Here is a 22,250-nt window from a genome sequence, read left to right as displayed (position 1 = left end):
AAATTAAGTAATATAATCTGCCAATCCAGCTCTACATAAGGGGATATAAGGAAACTTAAATCTAAAGAGGTGAACTATACCAAAGAAAATTTGAGGAATAAGTAATCCCAGAGAAGAAAATTTTTAAAAAGGATGATAAACTCATACAAAAATAACAAAATAATAGGGATCAATAATCACTGTTCATTGATAACTCAATGTAAATGGACTAAATTCCTCTAAATACCAAGACATTTACTAACATGTTGTATTAAAAAATAAGATCTGCAACATACAAGAAACACATCTTACTGTGAAGACTCAACATCACCTCAGGGTAAAAAGGATGGAAGATAGTCCAAGAAAATGGACCCAAGAAGCAAGCAGGTATAACCATTTTAATATGTGACCAAAAAATATTTCAAGTCAAAACTAATCAGAAAAGATAAAGAAGGACACTACATACCCACTTAAAGGAAAAAGAAATACACCAAAGGGATATTGCAATTTTAAACATTTATACACCAAACACAAGGACAACCAAGTTCATAAAAGAAACACTACTATAGTGAAAATCACATACGGACCCTTGCATGTTGATAGTGGGTTACTTCAGTATTCAACTCTCACCAGAGACAGTTCATCCAGACAAAAATAAAATAGAGAAATGCTTGATTTGAAGTATATCATAAATCAAATGAACCCAGCAAATATTAACAGGACATTTCACCCAAACATAAAACAATCTAGCTTCTCAGCAGCTCATGGACACAAAGCACATCTCAACACATACAAGACTATTGAAAAACCATGCCTCATATTGCCTACAATGGATTAAAGCTGGATATCAACAGAAACAGAAACAACAGACTGTATAATAACTCATGGAAACAGAACAACTCACTTCTGAATGAAATAAAGGTCATGAAAGAATTAAGAAGGAAATTAAAAACTATTTACTTGAATGAAAATGGATTTCTGAATAGGACACCAATAGCACAGGCATTAAGAACAATAATTAATAAATGGGAGCTCATGAAACTGAAAAGCTTCTGTATTTTAAAGAACATAAATAATATTGACAAAGTGGCAGACTAAAGGATGTGAAAACATCTGTGCCAATCACAAATCCACTTCTAGTGGGATTGCAAACTTGTAGAGGCACCATGAAAACAAGTGAGGCCCTTCCTCGGGAAGCTGTGAATAGATCCACCCAAGATCTAGCTATAACCTTCTCAGGCATAAACCCAAAGGACTGCATGCGGCTATATATACACATGCTCGTCTTTGTTTACTGTTGTTGTATCGTTAAAGCCAGCTAGAAATTAAAAAACCACCTAGATGTCCATCAACAGATGAATGGGTAAATAAAATGTGGTACATTTATAAAATGAAATATTTTTCAGTTGTAAAACAAATAAATCACATAATTTGCAGGAAAATGAATGGAGCTAAAAAGGAAAAGAAAATCACTGTGAGTGAGGAAACACAAACACAAAAGGGAAATGGTGAATATGTTTGATTATCTGTGGATTTTTGCTTTTAGGCCTTTGATAAACATGCTATAATCCATATAACCACAGAGGTTATTTTTATAGAGTAAAGGACTAGTCAGGAGGGAATGAACTCTCTAGGAAAAGGAAACAGAATGTAGTGTAATGGAGAAACAGGGTACAGACTGGAACTGAGGATCAAAAAGGGGAGGGGAGAGAAGAGGGTATAAGAGAGGCAATGCAGGGAGCCACAACTGACACTAAGGGCCATTTGATGGGTCATATGGAACCCTACTACTCTAGAAACGTCTTAGATTAAATGAAGTGCTGGTTTTATTTCTAATTTGATGCTGATTTGAGTAACTATATACCTAGGATAGTAGGGAGCACATAGAATTCCATACAGGTGATAATTTTTATGTTGCATTACTTGTAATGAATTCATATTAAGGTTGATGGTGGATGGAGGCTTCATGTCTGAGGTCTCTTTTTTCTTTTTCAACAATATTGCCATCTTTGAGAAAAAAAACTGATATCAGAGAACAAGCGGTTCATTCACTGGAGAGAGTAAAACAAGGGGCAAACCTGGTAGTTGGGCATGAGTCCTAAAACATAGAAACCTACAGTTTGGCTCAGGTCTCAGGATTCTGCAGCTGGAGCTCAGAAAGTGGGTGACTTGCAGAATAAACTTGCCTCAGAGGGGAGCAAAGAAGAGGAACTGTTGAAAGGCAGCCATGTACAGCGATTCTCCTGCCTTCCCATGATACACAAGCTCCCTGCAGCACATTATCCAGCTTGTCTCGGAGTACCAACTGCAAACCAAACTCCCAGAACAGCTTATAAAACTGGTTTAGCGCTTTTAATATTTTAAAATATAGCGCTTAAGCATATGGAATATGAACGAGGCTCATTAAAGAAGGACCAAGAGGCTAGGCAGAAAGATTAGGAGCGGGACTGACAGTAAATGATGCTAAGAGACAAAATATAATTGCTAGCCATACAGTGAAGTAGAACATCTGTGCTTTAATTACAAAAAAAAGTAAGGAAGTTCAGGGTGCCGGACTTGCCAGTCAGCTTGAAGTCAATTGCTACTAAAAGGGAAATGAGCATGGGTCTTGTTGTATCATTTACACTGCGTCTAATGTATTCAGACTGAAAGTAGCCACAGCATAGACTCAACTGAAAGAGAGATGCAAATGTGGCTCCAGTTCAAAGCGCCTGAAACTCCAACAATGTATATCATTGTTTTGTCTTCTTCACTGTTCCCCCCGGAAGCTGACTTCCAACTAGACCCAGGGCTAGTTTCCTGCTGCGTTTGGCCCAGAAACCACAGCCGGGATCGGCTACTGTTGTGTGTCAAGGATCATCAGATTCCTCATGGCGTCCAGCTTTATTTTACTTCTTAATGTCTTTTTAAAAGAGAGTCCCAAGCTAGCTTCAAAATCCCATGTAGCTGAGGAAGAATTAAATTTCAGATGCCCCTGCCTCTGTCTCCTGGAACAGGCATGGACCAGGACACTTGGTCCATTGCGTGCTGGGAACTGAGCTCAAGGCTTCATGCTTGCTACACAAGCAATCTGCCAACTGAGCTGGACCCCTAGCTCCATTTTCCAGCATTTTAGAGCATTTTCTTAATTATGTTTCTTGACATTGGTTTGCGCACACTCACGGTCCCTTGGCTTAGTTCTCTGTGTAATTTTTGTTCCAAGGCTCTGACTGCACGTCCAATCTCCACACACTCTTAAGGTAATCTAATCAAGTTTGAGCTTGATTTGATTAAAACTTTAATTGAAGTGCCTAAATGTACAACTATGGCTGTCAGTCCTCTCTTGACTTTTGCATCAATAATTATGCCTAAATTAACATATTAAAAGCTAATCTCACCCAGTCTCTTGATGTTCTCTCTCTCTCTCATTTCTCTCTCTCTCTCTCTCTCTCTCTCTCTCTCTCTCTCTCTCTCTCTTCATTGCAGGCTCTACCTACTCTTTATCTCACATCTCTAAGATCTGTTTACACTCTCTCTCACACTTACATGTGATTGTCAGTGACAGTGGCAGGTCTCTTAAGCATTCTCCAAATCTGACCCCTATTGTATTACTGCACAGCCAACACTACAAGTACTTATTTCCCAGTGATTACAATATTTTAAGAATTCATTCATTTGAAACAAATAAAAATATCCCAGTTCTCTACAATAAACACTTTCATAGCTTTCCAGGACACTAACGAAAGAAGAAAGAAAGAAAGAAAGAAAGAAAGAAAGAAAGAAAGAAAGAAAGAAAGAAAGAAAGAAAGAAAGGAAGGAAGGAAGGAAGGAAGGAAGGAAGGAAGGAAGGAAGGAAGAAAGAAAGAAAGAAAGAAAGAAAGAAAGAAAGAAAGAAAGAGAGAAAGAGAGAGAGAAAAGAAAGGAAAAGAAAACACCCAACGTAGAGACATATCTACAAGACCCTAGTCTAGACCTCCAAACTCATAGCCTAATTTTTCTTTTACAAATGCAGGCATGCATGCCAGTCACACTGTCTACCCCTCAAAGCCACCTCTGCTTAGTTTTATAGATCACAGTATAGATAAATACTGCATCTGATAAAGTATGGAACATAGTACGGACACATACATACATACATAGCATTCTTTGTCAACTCAGGTTAAATTTCTGCTAAATTGGTTTTGATATGTTTGTTTCATTAACATCCCAAACCACTGAATAAAGCATCACAGTGTAAGACGAGCTTCACATAAATGATACTGCCCTTAAATAAAAATGAGGCAATGTCCCATGTTTCCCAGAGTATTCTCAGTTATAGGTAAGGATGGTCTTCAACTCCTAATCTTCTTCCCTCTACAACACAAGGACTGGAGTTACAGCTGATAACATGACACAATTTAAATAGGAGTTTTCTATGGTGTTGGTAAGAGTAATCCAATAGTTGGTGGTTTGACTTAAATTCTAAATCGCTAATCCTATCAATTCTCGAAATGCATGTTTGTATAATGTTTGATATTTCAATTAAAACTAATAACTTAAATTTCCTATGCTTTAAAATGTTACTTTGCAGTACTTTATAATGATTAAATTGTTACTAATATATAGTGACTCTTCACTTGAGGACTTAAAAAATAAATGATACTACAATAACATTAAGTCTAATAACTAAAATTAGAACCTTAAATTAAGGAACTGTCCATTCAATTGTGACATTATCGGTAAAGCAAAACTGATGACAGTAACAATATTCTTCTTACCATTCACTTGAAAGATGTGCGTCTGATGTACATGCTCATAGCCATCTGCATAGCAGGTATAATTGCCCATGTGGACTGTGGTAACTTTGGTGATATACAAGGACCCATCATCTCCAAAGTCCTACAAAAAGAAAATAAATCACAGAGTTGGCTACTTGAAGAGTCATTACTATTCAGGAGGAAAATAAATATATTAAACATTTAAAGGATATAAATTATCTATGTAAATATGAAGGATATTGATTTAATATTTCTTCAATATATTCTTTCTTTAAAAGTGAACTTTCATTGATAAATATAACTTTCCCATGTTAATTTGAAATACATGAATTAACAAAGTATACTAGGATAATTTAATTTTATAATCTGAATTTTAGATAATTAAAGCTCTACCAAGAACTTTACTTACAACTAGAAATAAATTGTTAGTTACATTTTTAGTTTTATAATTATCCACAATTTTTATATCATTTATAATTATAAATATCAAGGAAAATAGCTACCAAACCAGTATGTTCTCAGTGAAAGCATTTATAGCTGTATCCTGAGATATGATGTTTTGCTTTATTTTGTTTTGTTTGAGGGCCAGTGGAGACTAAATCATATCCTCAATCATGCTAAGCATGAACTCTAACATAATACTAAATTCTCTGCAAGGGTTTAATTTTAAAGATTGTAATCTATGGGCTATGTGGATAAACAACCATGCTATTTGGTATTCTGGAGAATAAACGCATAATCATACCTAGGGAAATATATTAAAGACTCACCTCTGTTTATCACAACCAAGTCCAAACATTAGCCTTGGAACTGCAGGGTTCAACTCAGAAAGTCTCCTCTTTATGAGTCAATGTGTGCAATGGGGAAAACTGTCAAATCTGTTTTTCAGGTCTTTGGAAAATCTGCTCTCATAATCTGCAGAGTGTTTATTAAAGTGTGACTGCCTGATCTCTGTGAGATGTCTGTTAGTGGCCATTTTGACCTCTCTTCCTCCTCTCACATTCGGGCTCCCATGGTAACTTTCAATCAATAGCTTGTACTCATTCATGCTCTCTGCGAACTCCACTATCTTTATGCACTGGAGGGGAGGGAAAAGCTTCAAGCTCCCCCATAGGGAAGTGTCTCTGTGGGACCCTTCTACAGTCATCAAAATCTTAGGTTTCCATGACTTTGCTTTATTTAAACAAAACATAGGTATCCCTCTGTTTAACAATTCTGTCTCACAGTGATTTTGGTAAGACAAAATCACAGAACTTTTTACCATGAGATTTTATTGAACATACTTATTTGAGATCACAGTATGCTAAAGAACAGTTTTCTAAGCAAAACTGGAGAACAGGAAAGCCACACACTAATTGACAGTTGAATTTTGACAAAGAGGTCAGAAGTACATGCATGATAAAAGAAAGCATCTTCAACTATTGGAGCTGGTCAAACTAAATGGGTGCATCTTGGGTGCATATATATATCACCCTGCGCAAAACATAAAACATAACTCCAAATGGATCAATGATATCAACACAAAACAAGATACACTGCATGTGAAAGAACAGAAATTGGGGAATAGCCTTGAATTCGTTGGCACAGGAAAATGATTTTTGAACAGAACACTGGTAGCATAGGAATTAATAGCAAAAATTAACAAGTTGGTCCTCATTTGATTTTTTGTACACCTCCTTCTCACTTCTTCTTGAATTGAAGGAAGAGAGCAACCTCCTCCCTGAGCTGCCCAGAACCTCTACAGTCTGCCTGTGTTGAGTCCTTTTAACTTGACAAAGTACTTCTATGGCAGTAGGCCTAGGGTAATGAGCATAAACTTCCCTGCTTTAGTTGACTCAAATGCTTTATCCCTAATAATTTTCTGGTATACATCAAGTTTGTAGGAACACTTATGGATTCAGCATGTGTTTTATGAGATAATTTTGCTAGGGAGTTGCAACATACATATGCATGTACTCACATCAAATGGGAACTCATGTTCAAATCCCATGGCTCAATCAAAGTCCAGTGACTCTCAGTACACTGCTGTCTGTGGGCAAATACTGGACAACACTGTGCTATCTTTATATACTGTTCTACTTTAAAATTCCACTTTACAAGTCCCAAGAAATAAAGTATATTTCAATTTGTTTTATTAAATACTTTACACAATGGCAATATTGTAGTCAGCTCAGAAAAATTTGTCATGAAATAAAACTCAGTGAAATGTTTTACTAAAGAATTAAAAATAAATAAATAAATTGAACTGAAAAAGCTTTTGTATGGCAAAGGACACCATAATTTGGACAAATTGGCATGATACATACAAAATATTTACCAATTGCATACCCAGTATTGGGTAATATCTAAAATATACATAACTAAAAAAAACCTGGACATCAAGAAAACAAATAACATAATAAAAATGGCACATGACAAATGTGTACGAAACATTTAAAGAAATATTCAACATTTTTAATCATCAGGAAAATACACCTAAAAACTACTTTGATATTTCATTTTATAGCAATCAGAATGCCCAGATCAATTTAATAAACATTGCAAGTCATGATGTAGAGGATATGGGGAAAGAGGAACACTCATCCATTTCTGGTGGGACTAAAAACTTCTACAGTGGCATTTCCTCAGAAAGCTATGAATAGCTCTGCCTCAAGATCTGGGTATAATACTCTGGTATATACCCCAAAAGAAAACTACATGATGCTAGGGAAACCCTTGTTCATCCATGTTCCTTGATGCTGTATTCATAATAGCTAGAAACTGAAAGTAGCCTAGATGTCCATCAACAAATGAATGGATATAGAAAAAGAAAGCATTCTGAGTGATTAATCCAGACCCAAAAAGACAAATATAATATGTATAGTCTTATATAGAGATATTTGCTTTTAAGCCTTTGATAAGCAGGCTACAATCCATATGACTACAGAGTTTATGCATAGAGTAAAGGACTAGTGGGGAAGGTGAGATCTCCCAAGGAAGGAGAAAATGAATATGTAGTTATGGAGAGGAAGGGGATGGACTAAAATGGGAAGACTAACATGAAGTGGAGGAGAAGAGAGTATAAGGGAAGGAATACAGGGAGTGACAACTAACAATAAAGGGCATTTGATGAGTCATAGGGAAACCTATTACAGTTCAAGCTTCTTAAAGCATATACAAACATGAATGAAATCTAAATGGAGTCCTCAAATAGTGGGGGAGAAAATGCTCTAACCAGACATCGTTTTACCATCGGTAAAATGTCAAGTGCCAGGAATGGGCCACATCTAATTAAGTTCTTGACCAAGGAGCCTGTAGAAATCATGGAAAACCTCTGGCCTACAAGATGTGCTATGGTAAAGGCGGCATAGAAAGTATGGTAGTAACCAACCAATAGGTGATCCAGCTTGAGAACAATATTATAAGAAGAAGCCCACCCATAACACTTCCTGAAGAGCCAGGATCCAGAGACTGGACAGCCCAGAGACCTAGAATAGAACCACACATTACTGGGGAAAAAAATCAATGAAATTATTCTCAGTGTATTCTGCTACACTCATAGATTGTTGCCTAGCCCAAATGTCATGAGAGAAGTTTCACCCCACAACTGATGGAAACAGATACAGAGACCCACAGACAAACATTAGTCAGAGCTTGGGAATTCCATGGAAGAGCAGGAGGAAGGATTGTGGGACCCGGAGGAGTCAAGGACACTATAAAAAAACCCACAGAGTAAAATAACTTGGCTCATGGGGTCTCACATAGACTAAACTGAAAACCAGAGAGCTGGCATGGGACTGACCTAGGCCCTCTGCACGTATGTCACAGTTGTGTAGCTTGGTTTTCTTGTGGGAATCCTAACAGTGGGAGCAGGGGCTATCTCAGATTATGTTACCTGCTTTGGGGACCCATCCCTATACTGGGTTACATAGTTCAGGCACAATAGGAGAGGAAGTGCCTAGTCTTACTGGTACTTGATGTGCCATGGCTTGCTGATATACATGGGAAGCCGGTCCTTTTCTAAGAGAAAGAACAAGTGTGTGGCAAGGGGGTAGCAGAGAGGGAGGGAAGGAGGAAGGGGGAAGTTTGATTGAGCTGGAGAAAAAAAATTAATATAATAAAATTATTATTATAATATAAGTAGGAACCTGACTTTATCTTCCTGCTGGTTTAAGTGCTTGCTGCCCTTCACATGTGCTCTTACCACTGTGATCCCACAATAAGGTCCTCAACAGAGTGGAGATGAGGTCATGCTAATGCCCTTAAATTATCAAAACTATGAGCCCCCTTCTCTAAAAATTGCCTAAATAGATACTTTATTATAGTGGCAGCAAATGAACTAATGGATTCATGTGCTTTTCAAGAATTGTTTACTTTTCTTTTTCCCATTTTAATTTTAACATTAGTACTTTCATGTTGGCCTTCAATTTTCAAATGTGCTGTTCAAGATTTAACTTATACACAGTATGAATATTATGTGGTATAAATGTAATATGTATGTAATATGAATGTAACCTAGACTTAAAGTAATGTAATATGGACTTCACATTACCTGTTTTTGTAAAACGTCATTAACTCTGTCAACACCATACATCAAAGAATACTTTCCCTTCACATTTTAATTTTTTTAAAACAAGCATTTTGTCTTAAAGATGTTGTAGAGCCCAGTGAAATTCCGATATATTTATAGCAGTGTCCAAAGTATTTGTGATACACTGACTTTATTTGTATTTGTATTATATGCATTTCTGTTAAAAAATAGCTTCACTCAATTTCAGATTGATTGAAATTAAAAAAAAATCACTATTAGGATACTGAACCTGGTCCTGACAGTGTCCATAAACACATTTTAAAAAGATAGAGCTAGTGTGGGCAAGATGGCTCAGCAGATAAAGGAGCCATAGGTAAAGAGATACTGGAGTCTACAAATTGTCTTCTGGACTTCATATGTGTACTCTTACAAGGACTCATACAACAACAACAATGATAATAGTAAATAATAATTATAATAATAAAATACAGAAAGAAATAAGAGAGGAAATAATAAAAGGAGGAAGGAGAGAATAGAAGGATGGAAAAGAGTAGAAGATAAAGGGAAGTCAGAAGAAGGAATGGTCAAGATCAGGGTAAACAAATCACACATTGGCAACAATACTAGAATATTTTCATGAGTACAAGATAAAGTACAAATACCTTACTGCCACATCATATAATATTATTCATACATAATTTCTACAACTCCCTGAAGTAGAAGTAACTGATGCTGTCACAGAGGAAGTTATACGAGCTATACTAGTGGATGAGAACTTGGCGCTCCAGCCCAAAGGCCATGTTAAAACTCCCTGCTAAAAGTCTTCCATGAGAAATGTGGCTTCAAACAACAAAAGTCCAGGAGGGAACAAAAACCAGAGACAAAGACTATTTTGAAAGAATCATACTCAGGTAGTTGGCTTTTTGCTGGGTTTAATAGGAGAAAAACAAAGTTTTATAAAAATGTAGTGAGAAATATCAGAGCTAAAATGTTTGCAGAAGAAGAACAGGAAGCAATTACTAAGTGATTTAAAGTATCTCATATCTGGTGTACACAAAATAGACATGTATATGGGATACACATGCAGCTCATTACAAAGAAGGCAAGTCACCAAAACCAGATCAGGACAAATGTGTTCTTCCACTGGACAAAAGAATTTAAAATGATAAGGGAGATAGAAGATATACCTGGTGTTTATGATCATGCTTAAATACACATATACTGAACTCTATGAAACTTTTGAATGTGTAACCCTACGTTACTGTCTGGAATTATGCTTTCAAATTTCTATCTGAACTTCTCTAAATATGTCTGATATGGACAAGTGCTTTTTGGTGTATGTATCTACCTGCATAGCATGAGCCTTCTCTCTCAGTCTGGTTTCTGAATATCTTTCCAGCTTTCTGAGCCTTTAGAAGTACGGTTTTAGGGGCATGTGATCAGTTATCCACTATTATATAGAAAATGCTTACTGACGGTGTCTTATTGCAATCCATGTTAATCTATAGCATAATTTTAGCTATTTAGTTAAATTTAACCATTTAATTTAAAAAAAAACCTCCTTCCTAAATCAGCATATACATGACCCCTTAAACTGTGTGTCTCTGTCCATGTTTTCTTTTTTCAGGTTTTCTAAATGCAACCAAAAATCTTCTATCCATAGGCTTTTTCAATACATAACTGTGCAAAGGCATTCATAGAGCAGATTTTTCTAATAATTCAAATTGTAATATTCAATTGCTATTTTGAATAAAGTAAGGATCCTTTCAACACACTTAAAAGACACCTCAAATGTTTACCAGGCACTTAAGCATCTCAAGTGCTATGCTGTATTTTATTTTAAATATAGACATTCGTCTTCTGCATAACCCTTTTAAGAAGGCAGTGTCATTAGTTTCATTTTGCAAATCAAAAGTTTGAAATATGATGCTGAATAACTTGGTGGAAGTCTTCAAGCTGGGTAAGATAAGTCAATTTCTTCTGTAATTTTTAACATGCTTTCTACTTGGCAGATTCTCCAATAATTCTAACTTAAATTTAAGATTACCTGGTGCTATTTTACACAGACATCAGAACTGTTCTTTACTTTCCTCCTAGTGTTACACCTCTAATCTTTCAAACTAGTATATTCTCAGAACTTTTCTAATCTAAGTAGTTCCCCTGAACTGTGTGATTTTATTGCTCAGCCATGGTTGAGAGCTATGGTCTGAGAATAGGCACTCTGAATTCAGGACCAAAATATGTCCTCATTCTGAATTCCATTACATCTTCACACTCTGTAAGTAGATAAAATCTTTACGTACCCCTTCACAATTATAAAATAGCCTCAAGCACAGATGTCTGGGAAGAGCTGATCGGAAAAAATTCCAAATCGTGTATTCTGTTGAGATTATCGCTCATATTCTTTTCAAAGCAGAGCAAACAGAGAAGAACATATGTAGTACATTTCCAAACTTTAGAGAATTCTTATGGCAACTCCACACTGACTACAGTTAATCAAGTAAAAGTAATATCAAAACATTTAACAATCAGTGGATGATCAGCACTATAAGAGTATACAAAGAAATAATGTGCCAGTGTGGTTATTCTGAACACAAAAGATGTGTTTTGGGCCTGTCTTTCTTCACAAGCATTATTTAACCAGTTGTAATAAAATAGATAAACGCAATCTATTGAAAAATAGTTTCTAAATGTAATTTCAGTTTTCTTTTTATATTATGATTCTCTACAAATTTCTAAATTGATATTAATATTACTGCATTTCAAATGTTGTTTTCATGCCAAATACCTCACCAATACCTCAGTTTGATTATATCAATATTAAAGTAGTTATCTTATTATTTTACAATACCATTCAGTTCTACATATCAGCCATGGGTTCCCATATTCTCCCCCCTCCCACCCCCTCCCTTTACCCCAAGCCTACCCCCATTCCCACCTCCTCTAGGACAAGTCCTCCCCCGAGGACTGCAATCAACCTGGTAGACTCAGTCCAGGCAGGTCCAGTCCCTTCCTCCCAGACTGAGCCAAGTGTCCCTGCATAAGCTCCAGGTTTCAAACAGCCAACTCATGCAATGAGCACAGGACTTGGTCCCACTGCCTAGTTGCCTCCCAAACTAATCAAGCCAATCAACTGTCTCACCTATTCAGAGGGCCTGCTCCAGCTGGGGGCCACTCAACCTTTGGTTCATAGTTCATGTATTTCCATTCATTTGGCTATTTTTTTCAATAATTGAGTATTGAATAATTGAAATTTATTATAAGCCACAGTCGTCCTAGGGACCTCCATGCTATATATATATATAGCCTCTATGGTTCTATGGGTTGTGGTCGGATTGTTCTTTATTTTATATCTAGATTCCACCTATGAGTGAGTACATACCATGACTGTCTTTCTGGGTTTGGGTTACCTCACTCAGGATGATTTTTTCTAGTTCCATCCATTTGCCTGCAAATTTCATGCTTTCATTGTTTTTCTCTGCTGAGTAGTACTCCATTGTGTATATGTACCACATTTTTTTCATCCATTCTTCTGTTGATGGGCATCTAGGTTGTTTCCAGGTTCTGGCTATTACAAATAGTGCTGCTATGAACATAGCTGAGCATGTATCTTTATGGTATGAATCAGCATTCCTTGGGTATATGCCCAAGAGTGGGATGGCTGGGTCTTGAGGTAGTTCGATTCCTAATTTTCTGAGAAACCGCCATACTGATTTCCACAGTGGTTGTACAAGTTTACATTCCCACCAACAGTGGAGGAGTGTTCCCTTTGCTCCACATCCTCTCCAATTGACTGTCATTGGTGTTTTTGATCATAGCCAATCTGACAGGTGTAAGGTGGTATCTCAGAGTCGTTTTGATTTGCATTTCTCTGATGATTAAGGATGTTGAGCATTTCTTTAAATGTCTTTCAGCCATTTGTGATTCTTGTTTTGTGAATTCTCTGTTTAGCTCTTTAGCCCATTTTTTAATTGGACTGTTCACTATTTTGATGTCTAGTTTCTTGAGTTCTTTATATACTGTGGAGATCAATCCTCTGTCAGATGTGGGGTTGGTGAAGATCTTTTCCCATTCTGTTGGCTGTCTTTTTGTCTTATTGACTGTGTCTTTTGCCCTGCAAAAGCTTCTCAGTTTCAAGAGGTCCCATTTATTAATTGTTGTGCTCAGGGTCTGTGTTGTTGGTGTTTTATTTAGGAAATGGTCTCTGGTGCCAATGCGTTCAAGAGTGCTTCCTATTTTCTTTTCTTAAGTTTAGTGTAACTGGATTTATGTTTAGGTCTTTGATCCACTTGAACTTGAGTTTTGTGCATGGTGACAGATATGGATCTATTTGTAATCTTTTACATATTGACATCCAGTTATGCCAGCACCATTTGTTGAAGATACTTTCTTTTTTCCATTGTATAGTTTTGGCTCCTTTGTCAAAAACCAGGTGTTCATATGTGCATGGATTAATGTCAGGTCTTCAATTCCATTCCATTGGTCCGTATGTCAGTTTTTATACCAGTACCAAGCTTTTTTTATTACTATAGCTCTATAGTAGAGTTTGAGGTCAGGGATGGTGATGCCTCCAAGGGTTTCTTTATCGTATAGGATTCTTTTAGCTATCCTGGGTCTTTTGTTTTTCCATATAAAGTTGAGTATTTTTCTTTCCAAGTCTGTGAAGAATTGTGTTGGGATTTTGATGGGGATTGCATTGAATCTATAGATTGCTTTTGGTAAGATTGCCATTTTTACTATGTTAATCCTACCTATCCATGAGCATAGGAGATCCTTCCATTTTCTGATATCTTCTTCAATTTCTTTCTTTAGAGATTTAAAGTTCTTATCAAAAAGGTCCTTCACTTCTTTAGTTAGTGTTATCCCAAGGTATTTTATATTATTTGTGGCTATTGTAAAGGGTGATGTTTCTCTGACTTCTTTCTCAGCCCTTTTATCATTTGTGTATAGGAGGGGTACTGATTGTTTTTAGTTGATCTTGTATCCTGCCACTTTACTGAAGGAGTTTATCAGCTGTAGGAGTTCCCTGGTAGAGTTTTTGGGGTCACTTATGTATACTATCATATCATCTGCAAATAGTGAAAGTTTGACTTCTTCCTTGCCAATTTGTATCCCTTTGATCTCTTTTTGTTGTCTTATTGCTCTAGCAAGAACTTCTAGTACTATATTGAATAAATATGGGGAGAGTGGACAGCCTTGTCTTGTTCCTGAATTTAGTGGTATCGCTTTGAGTTTCTCTCCATTTAATTTGATGTTTGCTGTTGGCTTGCTATAAATTGCTTTTATTATGTTTAGAAATGTTCCTTGTATTCCTGATCTTTCTAAGACCTTTATCATGAAGGGGTGTTGGATTTTGTCAAAGGCTTTTTCAGCATCTAAGGAGATGATCATGTGGTTTTCTTCTTTCAGTTTGTTTATATGGTGTATTACATTGACTGATTTTCGTATGTTGAACCATCCTTGCATCCCTGGGATGAATCCTACTTGGTCGTGATGGATGATTGTTTTGATGTATTCTTGGATTCGGTTTGCCAATATTTTGTTGAGTATTTTTGCATCAATGTTCATGAGGGAGATTGGTCTGTAGTTCTCTTTCTTTGTTGCATCTTTGTGTGGTTTGGGTATCAGAGTAATTGTAGCCTCATAAAAAGAGTTTGGTAGTGTTCCTTCTGTTTCTATTGTGTGGAACATTTTGAAGAGTATTGGTATTAGTTCTTCTTTGAAAGTCTGGTAGAATTCTGCACTGAAACCATCTGGTCCTGGGCTTTTTTTGCTTGGGAGACTTTTGATGACTGTTTCTATTTCTTTAGGGGTTATTGGTCTATTTAAATGATTTATCTGGTCTTGATTTAATTTTGGTATGTGGTATTTATCCAGAAAATTGTCCATTTCTTCCTGGTTTTCCATTTTTGTGGAGTACAGGTTTTTGAAGTATGATCTGATGATTCTCTGGATTTCCTCGTTGTCTGTTGTTATGTCTCCCATTTCATTTCTGATTTTGTTAATTTGGGTGCTTTCTCTTTGACTTTTGGTTAATTTGGCTAGGTGTTTGCCTATCTTGTTGATTTTAACAAAGAACCAACTCTTTGTTTCATTGATTTTTTGTATTGTTCTCCTGTTTTCTATTTCGTTGATTTCAGCCCTCAATTTGATTATTTCCTGGCGTCTATTTCTCCTGGGTGAGTTTGTTTCTTTTTGTTCTAGAGCTTTCAATTGTGCTGTTAATGCATTGGTATGGCATTGCTCCATCTTCTTCATGTGTGCATTTAGAGCTATGAATTTTCCTCTTAGCACTGCTTTCATAGTGTCCCATAAGTTTGGGTATGTTGTACTTTCATTTTCATTGAATTCTAGGAAATCTTTAATTTCTTTCTTTATTTCTTCCTTGACCCATTGATGTTTCAGGTGGGCATTATTCAGTTTCCATGAGTTTGTGGGTTTTCTATAATTTTTGTTGTTGTTGAGGTCTAACTTTAAGGCATGGTGGTCTGATAAGATACAGGAGGTTATTCCAATTTTTTTGTATCTGTTGAGATTTGTTTTGTGTCCAAGCATGTGGTCAATTTTTGAGAAGGTTCCATGGGGTGCTGAGAAGAAGGTATATTCTCTTGTGTTAGGATGGAATATTCTGTAGATATCTATTATGTCCATTTGAGTCATAACATCTGTTAGGTCCTTTATTTCTTTGTTAAGTTTCAGTCTGGTAGATCTATCTTTTGGTGAGAGTGGTGTGTTAAAATCTCCCACTACTAATGTGTGGGGTTTGATGTGCATTTTAAACTTTAGTAGTGTTTCTTTTATGAATGTGGGTGCTTTTGTATTTGGAGCATAAATGTTTAGAATTGAGACTTCATCTTGGTGGATTTTTCCCGTGATAAATATGTAATGTCCATCCTGATCTCTTTTGATTGATTTTAGTTTGATGTCTATTTTATTAGATATTAGGATAGCTACACCAGCTTGTTTCTTAGGTTCATTTGCTTGGAAAGCCTTTTCCCAGCCCTTTACTCGGAGGTAGTGTCTGTCTTTGAAATTAAGGTGTGTTTCTTGTATGCAGCAGATGGATGGGTCCTGTTTTCTTATCCATTCTGTTAGCCTGTGTCTTTTTATAGGTGAGTTGAGACCATTGATATTGATGGATATTAATGACCAGTGATGGTTAATTCCTGTTATTTTTTGTGGTTGTGTTGTGTTGTCCTTCTGTGGTGTATGTTGGTGTGGGATTATCTATTGCTTGATTTTTCATGGATGTGTTTAGCTTCTTTGGGTTGGATTTTCCCTTCTACTGCTTTCTGTAGGGCTGGGTTTGTGGACAGGTATTGATTAAATCTGGTTTTATCCTGGAATATTTTGTTTAATCCGCCTATGGTGATTGAGAGTTTTGCTGGGTATAATAGTCTGGGTTGGCATCCGTGGTCTCTTAGTGTCTGCATGAGATTTGTCCATGATCTTCAAGCTTTCATAGTCTCTATTGAGTAGTCTGGTGTTATTCTGATGGGTTTGCCTTTATATGTTACTTGGTCTTTTTCCTTTGCGGTTCTTAATATTTTTTCTTTGTTCTGTGTGTTTAGTGTTTTGATTATTATGTGGCGAGGGGACTTTTTTTTTTTTTTTTTTTTTTTGGATCCAGCCTATTTGGTGTTCTATAAGCTTCTTGTATCTTCATAGGTATTTCTTTCTTTAGGTTAGGAAAGTTTTCTTCTATGATTTTGTTGAATATATTTTCTGTGCCTTTGAGTTGGTATTCTTCTCCTTCTTCTATCCCTATTATTCTTAGGTTTGGTCTTTTCATGGTGTCCCAAATTTCCTGGACGTTTTGTGTTACGACTTTTTTGTCTTTAATGTTTTCTTTGACTGACGCATCTATTTTCTCTGTCATGTCTTCAGTGTCAGAAATTCTCTGTTCCATCTCTTGCAATCGGTTGGTTATGCTTGTTTCTGTAGTTCCTGTTCGTTTTGTCAGGATTTCTATTTCCAGCATTCCCTCAGCATGTGTTTTCTTTATTGTCTCAAATTCATTTTTCAGATCTTGGAATGTTTCTTTCATCTGTTTAATTGCTTTTTCTTGGCTTGATTTGATTTCTTCCCATTTTTTGTTCATTTTTTCTTCCATTTCTTTAAGGGAGTTTTTTATTTCCTCTTTAATGGAGTTTTTCATTTCCTCTTTAAGGAAAGTTTTTATTTCCTCTTTGAGGGAATGTTTTATTTCTTCTTTAAGGGCCTCTATCATCTTCTTAAAGTCATTTTTAGGGTTGATTTCTTCTGTTTCTTCTGTCTTGGTATGTTCAGGTCTTGCAGGTGTAGAATCACTAAGTTCTGATGTTGCCATATAGGTCTTTATGTTGTTGCCTATATTTTTGCACTGGTGTCTACTCATCTCTTCCTCTGTGTGGTGCAAGTGGTGTCTGTGTCTGAGAGTGCCTCTCTTGTTCTAATTTTTAGTCTTGGTTTAGTAGGGGTTCTTGGTTAAATTGGTGCTATTGGGCTATTTCTTCAGGGGCAGCTGATTTCAGTCGGTGAAGTATATACTTATGATTCTGGTGATCTGGTTTGGTGGCTGGGTAGCGCCTTCTTCTGTGTTCCCAGGTCACGTTTTGTTCATTTGTCAACTCCTCAGCTGATCTTGTTTATTCAGACTTCAAACTGTAGGCATCTGAATCCTCTCCCAGATGGGTTTCAGCTGAGCAGGGTAGTCTCACCAACACCTCCAAGTTGTTGGGTTTCACAGGATCAGCAGCTGGGCCCTAGGTTGTCCTCAGATGGAGTGTTCAGATTCGTTCTGGTTCTGTCCCATGGAGATAGCTTCTTCCCCAGGTGTTGGGGTTAGCGGCGTCCCTGTTCCAAGCTGAGTCTGCTTGTCTCCGTCCCTGGGCCTGTCTACTTCTGCAGTCCGCCGCCAGGCCTGTATGTCCCTGTCAGCTGCCCTGAATGTCCCTGTCGGCCACCGCCGCCGGGCCTGTCTACCTCTGCGGGCCGCCACTGGGCCTGTATGTCTCTGCCGGCTGCTGCCTGAATGTCCCTGTCAGCCCCCGCTGCCAGTCCCGTCTACCTCTGTGGGCCGCCTCCGTGGGCCTACCTGCATCTGCTTGTCTCCGCAGCTGGACCTGTCTACCTCTGTGGGCCGCCGCTGGGCCTGTATGTCTCTGCTGGCTGCCGCCGGGCCTGTATCAGTAATTATCTTTTTAATACTGATTATTGTAGTGTGTTTTCACTTTGTCATGTAATGAAAACTATACTTAGTTTTCTTCAGATAAAAAACTTATGTTTATAAAATAGTAATAAAATTATGCAATCATGAAATTGTCTAAAGAACTTCTGTTGTTGAAAGGCTTGGGTCAAAAGACAGTTCTTTCATGAATCTTTCTTGATGAGATAATTCTTACACTTATGAAGAATTTACCTCTGAGGGCTGGAGAGATGGTTCAGCAGTTAAGATTTGTATTCTTGTTGCTCTCATGGAGGACCCAGGTTTTGTCCCCAGATACTTGGTGGTTCACAGTCATCTGTAAATCCCTTCCATGAGTCCTGATCTCCTGTTTTGACCTATGTGGGCACCAGTCACTTAATTTGGGCACATGCACACATGAAGAGAAAACAGTCATACACATGCAGGTTTTTTTTTTTTAATCTATTTAAAAAAAAAAAAGAATGCATAGTGTGACTCCTTTACAACATGAATGAAAACACCCAGGGGTTTGGGCAAAGATAAATATCTCTCTAAATCTTTACTACTAAAAACTCCTATCCTTTGGAAGAGGACAAAAATGCCAAGCAAGTTCCAGATAGTAGACTCAGAGACCCATAACTACAGAACTGATGTTGAGTGAGTAGAAAGTGGATACTTTGCCTCCCACCACTCATCACAAATCAGGAAACTAGCAACATCTAGCAAATGTCGAAATGACAAGAGCATGGAGAAATAAGTTCTGCAAGACACAGGTACACAGACAAAACCTAAATTGAGCATAATCAGGAATTTACTTAGAAAACTGATTCCATCTACAAGGACGAGGTAACACTGGAGAAATCAACATGGTGTTCCAATTATAGAAATCAACCAAACTAAAAATCTCACCTTTCTTTTTCTGTGATTTTTTTAATAGTTCATTTTTTTAAATTCCTTTTTTTTTTTGTTGTTGTTGTTTTTTGAGACAGTGTTTCTCTGTGTAGTTTTGCGCCTTTCGTGGAACTCATTTGGTAGCCCAGGCTGGCCTCGAACTCACAGAGATCCACCTGGCTCTGCCTCCCGAGTGCTGGGATTAAAGGCGTGCACCACCACCGCCCGGCTAAATTCCTTTTATATACCAACCTCAGAGTCCCCTCTCATCCCTCCTCTCAGCTCTAGCACCATGTCTGCCCATAGGCCACCATGCTCCTTGCCATGATGATAATGGACTGAACTTATGAAATTGTAAGTGAGCCTCCCCAATTTAATGTTTTCTTTCTAGGAGTTGCTGTCTTCATGATGTCTCTTCACAGCAACAGGAAAACTAATTAAAACAGTGTTCTAATCTGAAACTATAGTCAGCTCTCCAGTTCAATGTATAGTTTTGTACTTTTCATTTAACAGAAGATATTGAGTGTCCTCACAAAAGGCTGGTTATCTAGCATACTTGAATGTGTATATATCTTTTCTGGTGATTTTTCCTTCAGCTATGTTTGGATATTATATTTCAACATTTACCATTGAATTGATCTTCCTAAAGAAGTCATGCTGTTTTTTTTTTTTTTTTTGTTTGTTTGTTTCTTTAACTTTAGAAAGTTCAAATCCAATTATCTGTTTGGATAATAGTGATTTGAAAACACTGACCTAGATTGAAATATAGCTTCACTATTGAGAAATTTCAAGAAACCAAAGAATGTTTTGTCTTTTCTCTAAGCTTAATTTCCAAACATATATGACATGGGTATGGTGGTTTGAAAGAAAATGACCTCTAAAGGGAATGGTATTTTTAGGAAGTGTGTGTGTGGCCTTGTTGGAGGAAGTGTGTCAGTGTGCAGGTAGGCTTTGAGGTCTATTTTCTCAAGCTTCACTCATTGTGACAGTCAGTAGAATTCCTATTGCTTTTGAGTCAAGATGTAGGACTCTCAGCTCCAGCACCACATCTGCCTTTATGCCACCATTGCTGCTCATCTTGAAGATAATAGACTGAACATCTGGAACTGTATGTGAGCCACCTCAATTAAATGCTTTTATTTATATGAGTTGCCACGGTCATGGTGTCTCTTCACAGCAATAAAAAAAACCCTAAAACAATGAGTATCAAAACACTAGCTCAGTTGATCACATAGGATACATAAGAACAAATAAAACTGATTCATGGAAAGTACTTGGTGAGTTATAATAAACATGTTTCATTTTAAAGAAAAATGTGAAATCCTAGTGCTTTGGATCACACTTATCCTCACATAGAGGCTGACACAGGAAGATTCAAGTTCAACATCAGACTTGGCCACAGAGTGAATTGCAGTTTTAAAAATGACGGAAAGACAGAGAAACAAGTAATAGACAGAAATAATCTACTTTACAAATATTGTACACAATTCTGAGATCATAAAAAACCTAATATAGAATCATGACTATGAATCTGTTAAAAATGTAATAAGATTTCTAGAGTATATATTATACTGAATTTGAAGATGAGTCAGGGAATATATAGAAGTGTTTGGATGGGGAAAGGGAAGAGAAAAAAGTAATTATCTACTAATCTTAAAAGGTAGGAAAATATGATAATGAATAATCAATAATTATTTTCTAATATTTCTTTCTGCATTATTTAGTCCTTCCCAGTTCTTAATCATGAGCACTGCTGCTGTTCACTTCTCAGTCAGCATGCAGTTCAGTGCTTCTAATAGAAGCAGTGTTCAGTGAGCATGCACATGAATTAATCAATACAGTCATTATAATTACTGTATTTTAGCTTCTACTCAATTACTTGGAAAATATTAGTAATGAATAATATTTTTAAAACATGTAGTTAACAACTCAATTTGATTTTCATTTCTGAAGAAGTGAGATATCATTAATTTTTGTTACTTAGATTTTCAAGAATTTCTTATACAACAGTTTTATTGATGTTTCTGTCATCATATGTATTATCATATAAGCTATACTACAATATACTATTTTTAAAACCAGATATTATATAAAACACATATTATCTCTTTGAATTATGTGTCAATATTTTTATTTAGAGATTACAAAAATTAAATTTCATCTCATGGCTCAGATACTTTGCTAGATTGAGGGATCACAGAAGAACTATAGAACTTGCTTCTTTATCACACAGAAAACAGTGTAAACCTCATGCTGATGTCTTTACCCTTGTCTTGTAGGCCAATGCCCAAAAGACTAGACAAATCAAAAGGAAGACGCTGTTTTTCCTTTCTTAGATGCTTTACTGTACAGACAGCTTCATAGCTTGCATCCAGAATGAAAATTCCAAGTGTCTCTGATGGGGAGTTGTAGAAATACAGCAAAGATTTTGAGAAAATGGTCTCCCAAAGCATCCTTTTCATATTAGCTGCTCTGAAGCAGTTTCCTCTGGGATTGAAACATACCACCCTGCAAGCAATCTCCTTATACCAGACGATAAATAACTCAAAATCAGGAAGTCCCTAAAACTGAGTAGATTCACTAGGCCCCTCTCTTCTAAGAGTAAGAAATAAAACTGCTGAGAGTTTCCCTCAAACAAGAAAAGCTGTACAGAAGACTCTGATACCAGACCTGTTCTCTGGAAGAAGAATGACCAGCCAAGTTGCCTGCAAGAGGTTTAGATCAATTGAGTTACTTGGAAGAACACTTTCCAAATTATTGAGCTTCCTGCAGGCTGTGAAGTGTCCTCCAGATTCCCAACTTTTGTGAACCCATGTTGGGGTGGGTTTTGGTGATACAGATGCCCTTGAGTTATTCCTTGTCCTCCAAGTAACCATTCACCTACATCCCTATAAGTAATCCCAATAAAACGCATTGGTTCACCAATTTGGACTTCAGTAGCATCTGCATTTTGATCTGTTATGGGCTC

At 36.8% G+C, this 22,250-nt stretch overlaps 1 protein-coding gene across 4 annotated transcripts in view; it reads right to left on the bottom strand.

Moving 5' to 3' along the window:
* Fstl5 (follistatin like 5) overlaps nucleotides 1-22,250 on the bottom strand; it is a 596,430-nt gene that overhangs the window by 175,244 nt on the left and 398,936 nt on the right. For all 4 annotated transcript variants that reach the window (XM_006972666.3, XM_015990071.3, XM_006972669.4 and 1 more), the window contains exon 8: nucleotides 4,716-4,836. In XM_006972666.3, the coding sequence (XP_006972728.1) occupies nucleotides 4,716-4,836 (121 nt within the window). The remainder of the gene's footprint in view (nucleotides 1-4,715; nucleotides 4,837-22,250) is intronic.

This window comes from Peromyscus maniculatus, chromosome 6 (assembly GCF_049852395.1).
Source record: "Peromyscus maniculatus bairdii isolate BWxNUB_F1_BW_parent chromosome 6, HU_Pman_BW_mat_3.1, whole genome shotgun sequence".
In the NCBI taxonomy this organism is placed as follows: Eukaryota; Metazoa; Chordata; class Mammalia; order Rodentia; family Cricetidae; genus Peromyscus; species Peromyscus maniculatus.
This window is presented reverse-complemented; position numbering and strand designations above follow the sequence as displayed.